The 4,574-nt window shown below is 44.7% G+C and overlaps 1 protein-coding gene across 1 annotated transcript; it reads right to left on the bottom strand.

The window, feature by feature from the left end:
* Positions 1–1,362: 1,362 nt before the first annotated feature.
* On the bottom strand, positions 1,363–4,360 carry sox11a (SRY-box transcription factor 11a). Its single transcript, XM_084380596.1, has one exon. It carries the CDS (start codon positions 4,207–4,209, stop codon positions 3,100–3,102), a length of 1,110 nt encoding a protein of 369 aa, XP_084236722.1. The 5' UTR covers positions 4,210–4,360; the 3' UTR covers positions 1,363–3,099.
* Positions 4,361–4,574: the final 214 nt, after the last annotated feature.

The raw sequence follows: 4,574 nt of genomic DNA, 5'->3' as shown, positions 1-4,574 counted from the left end.
GGGGGGCTAGTACCTGTGCAGCCATGCATGGCAAATATTCATCATTAGATTCTACTGCTGTAATGAACACAAATCTCTCAGTGGCCGAGGCCGCCCGTTCTTTATATATGACCTGTTAAAGGTGGGTCTCTCTAAGCAGGCCTCAGAGGAGACAAAAGGCTGCATTTGTTGCTCCTCTGGAGGCATACAGGCTACAGGAGCACTCCAACACTGTGAGGATGCCATTAGTTTAGATGAACGGTTTGCTTCACTAATCATATTCTGCATGACATCATATGTGGCTGAGATGTGTTGTACTGCTGTTCATCTTTAATCATAAACAACTTTTATGCACAGTAGCTACAGTTGTGACTCTGACAACATCCTTGTTGCTCAGTCTGAGCCTTAACATAATCAGCTCTGCTTGTGCAGGGGAATATATTAGTGTATGCAGCGTGCACCATCCATGCTTATTTCCACAGTATATTTTACCCGGCTCTGTTTATGTTTTTCTTTAGATTACCTCAGGGGCTCTCAGTCCTTGTCATGCAGCGCTGCGCCCCAGCTTGTTTTGTGTCCTATCAGCTATTTACTTTAATTTATCTGAACTCCCAGGTGGAAATCAGGCACTAAGTAATAAGAGAGGAGAGCTGTGGTACTCAAGGACCACAACTAAGCCATCTTTACTGTTCACACTGACCCACTACCTGTTTCCCACTCGATAAGTGACATTATCGAGGATTAGTGGGCTCTAGCCATTAAGACCAACCTTTACTCTCGCATCTGAATTATGTTTTTACAGAAGTCCCTCCACATTCTTGTTAGATTAAACAGTATTTGTCAGGAATAAGTCTCATTGTTTGTCCCTGAGAGAACATATGTCACATTTCGACATGTTTCCGCCCCTCTGTTCGCGCAGCTCTCGAGCTGTTCTGTGCTGGGCAGAGTGCTACTTTTCTGAATGGAAGCCAGACAGTCTGAGAGCTCCCACACACTGCGAGGAGCAGCTCCTGTTTCCAGCTCCGTCTCCAAGGGGACCGCCGAGTCCACCAATCACATCGCCGAGCACAGGCAAGCGGGCAATTCAATTTCTTAAAGCCGCAGCGTCCATTTTTTTTCCAGGGGAGGCGTTGTGAGAGAGAGTTCAGCAAAGACAGCACATTCGAAGAACAGGCAGAGTAAAAGCACCTCGACAAGACTGCAGTTTAAAAGTTTCCTTTTTTTCCTTTTTATTAAATGTGAATTCACATGTTAGTTTGAGCCCATCCATTTCAGAGTATCCGCCTAAATACAAAATAGGCATCATTCTGTCATCACATCCTTTTCAAACGCAACAAATAACACATTTGTGTACAGATATTCACAAACTGAAAGGACAGTCGATGGTGGTAGGTACTTATTTATTAAAAGATGAGTCAAAGACAGATTCACACTTGGAATGTGAAGTAACTACTGCCTAGAACTTCCAACAAAACGTCTTGGCGTATAATTAGGTCATATTCCAAAACCTTTTTATCAAACAGACTTCATATGTAAGACCCACATAAAAATAAACAATATCTGCTTTTTTTTAAGTGCAAGAAATAAAAAATACAGGTTTATGGTTAATGTTTTAAAAAAAGAAGGCAGTCTTCAGTTTTAAAATAAAGTTTCATTTCATGAAACAGGACTATGGAATGTTCTTTTTTGCTTGCTTGTTCAACTAATGCCAGACCACCATACTGTATCAGACTATGCCCTTCTCGCAGAACTCTCCTTTTTTCCCAGAATTTATCAGTCAGATTCGAGTTGTTTGGTGTCAGATATGCTCATTATCCCTATGAGTCAAATAACATTCAAATTGTGGTGTTACTCCGTTTATAATAGTATGCATCACACCATGAGGCCATATTATGTTGTTTTGTATCAGTTCCAGCTGATTTGTTTATTTTTCTGCCTGGACAGGCTTCAGCATCATAACATGAAATGATGTTGACAGTGCACAAGTCTGTTTTTCCATCACTTGCTACAATTGTTGATGGTCTGTATCTTAAGAGTATATATTGCACAAAAAAATGAGAGGGGGGAAAAACAGTATGTGCCATAAAAAATACCAAAATCCAGTTTCACACCTGCGATCGGGACCCATCCACATATCACGAGTATGATATACATAAACTCCTAACTTTACTATATTACAGTACATATACAATCTTGAAACTAGTTCCAGCTCTGAGGTATGTGTTCCCCATGATGCCATTGTATCGTCTACAAATACTCAACAAATCTGCTCTACAACTGTACAAAACCTAGTTTTGAAATCACAAGGCATTTTTGATGCAAGTTTTAATTTAACTTAATCCTTAAAACCAGGACTCCCTTGCATGCTAAAAACAAATGATAAAGGGAAGAAGTGCCTGAAACTCACTGAAAGCACAGTAAGAACATTCCCTTTTAACTGTACAAAAATATGCCTGAAAATATCTTACTTTTTCTTTTAAAAAGATGAGGTCTGTTATGTATCAAAATGTTTCCTCCACACCTGTATTCTGCAGAGGTTTAGGCTGCGTAATTTTCCAAACCAGGAGGTAAACTGAATCAGTTACAAAAAAAACAAACAAACATTTGCGGCATTTAGAAATTACATAAACCGTTGTAAAGTAACATCCTGAACAATTGTCAGTTCACAGATTTGCTTTGAGTCAGTCCACAGTCCGTTTTTCAGCTCCCTGCAGTTTTCTTTTGTTTTTGTTTAGTTTTTAAGAGGATAAGATGCATAGAAGTTCACGTATTTTTCCCTTTTCTGTGGTCCGTTTTAGCTGAACAGTAAAATGCAGACCTACGTGTGGGGGAGAAAATCCATAAAACCCTGTCATGCTGCCAGAAAAAAGCGTCTGCAGACTTTGCTTTTTTTTTTTTTTTTTTTTTTGCTACCAGCTTCATAAGCATCTCATTCCTCAAACCTCACCTCGCCTCCTGGTCCTCCACCTCCCCTCCAGGACCCCTTCAGAAAAAAAAACCCACAGGAGGCAGGGCTAGGGACAACTTGACCAGGACACATATATAATTTACTTTCTCCCTTCTCTGTTATTACTAGAGGAACTCGTGTTTCTTTTTCTTTTTTGTGTTTTTTTTCTCAGTTCAGTATGTGAAGACCAGGTCGGAAAAGTTCGCCTCCAGCCAGTCCCCGGCAATCATCTCACTGAGTTCTGGCGTGCAATAGTCTGGGAATTCAAAGTGAGAGCCCAGGCTGCCCTCACTGAACGAGTCCAGGTCCTTATCCACAAGAGACAGGGAGAGGTTTCCTGAATTGGGGTTGCCCAGCTCCGAGCCTGGGGCGCTGGGGGCGAAATTCAAACTAAAGTCAAAGAGCAAATCGTCCGCGTCCTCGCCGGACGAGGAGCTGCTGCTGGAGGAGGAAGAGGAGGAGGAGGAGGAGGAGGATGTGGAGACCGACCTGGAGGATGCTGGTGAGACGGAAGCAGCGTGCAATGCGCTCTGCTTGGTAATGTTTTTGATATTGTAAAACAGTCTGTTGTTGTTCCGCACTTCTTCGTACATGCTCGTCCCCTCGGACTCGGCCGAGGAGCTCAAAGTTGGGCTCGCGGGCACTTTGGCGACATTGTACGGCCTCAGGCGCTCCTCGTCCCCCGTCTTAATCCCCATCCGGTAGTCCTCTTCGTACTCGTCGTCGTCGTCCTCGTCGGTGAGCTCACTTTTCACAGTCTTTGTAACTTTTAAGCTGGGGAACACGCAGTCCTCCCCGTAGCCGTGCGCGGACTTGGAGCCGCTCTTAGTCTTTATCTTTGAGCACTTCTTGCTGGGAGTCTTTGCAATTTTGCCGCACTTCTCCGGAGACGGCGCTGATGATTTTGAACTGTCGAGCTTTGGTTTTTTCTTGGGTCTGTACTTGTAGTCGGGGTAGTCGGCCATGTGTTTTAGCCGCAGCCTCTCGGCTTCTCTGATAAACGGGATCTTTTCGCTGTCCTTGAGCATCTTCCACCTCTTCCCAAGGCGCTTGGAAATCTCTGCGTTGTGCATGTCGGGCGACTGCTCCATAATCTTTCTCCTCTCGATTTTGGACCAGACCATAAATGCATTCATGGGTCTCTTGATGTGACCGGTGGCTGTCTTGCACCAGTCCGGGTTTATCGCCACGGGGCTGCATGCCATAAATTCACTCTCCTCCGAATCGGTAGCCTCCCTGGACATGCTCCCGTCCGTCTCGCTGTTGTCTGTGTGCTGCACCATTGTCCTCCTGTGTTCAAGTCACTTTGTGTCCGGGCGCTGCAGTCTCTCTCAGCCCAAGAAGGCTCTCAGCTCTCTTGCGTTTGCGCCGGTTCGTCCTGCGTCCACTGCGTAATGTATGTCTCAAGCTCTGCACTCTTTTTCCAGAGTTACAAACTGCCTTCTTAACTAGTTATCAGCTTTTTCATGTCCCCTGCGTCACGCGCGGCCGTCCAATCGGATCGCTTCCACTCCGCCCAGCAGACTCCATACAAGACTCCCCTTAACCCTTTTATTCCTGCCTCCCGAGCTCTCATTGGAGTGGAGGTGGGGATTTGTGGTACACAGTGTCTGGGGCAACACGCCGGGCGAGACAGGCATATTAAACA

The sequence above is a fragment of the Pagrus pagrus genome (genome assembly GCF_965226575.1).
Source record: "Pagrus pagrus genome assembly, chromosome: 18".
NCBI lineage: Eukaryota > Metazoa > Chordata > Actinopteri > Spariformes > Sparidae > Pagrus > Pagrus pagrus.
The sequence above is the reverse complement of the archived record's forward strand: the minus strand, read 5'-3'. Positions and strand labels throughout refer to the sequence as shown.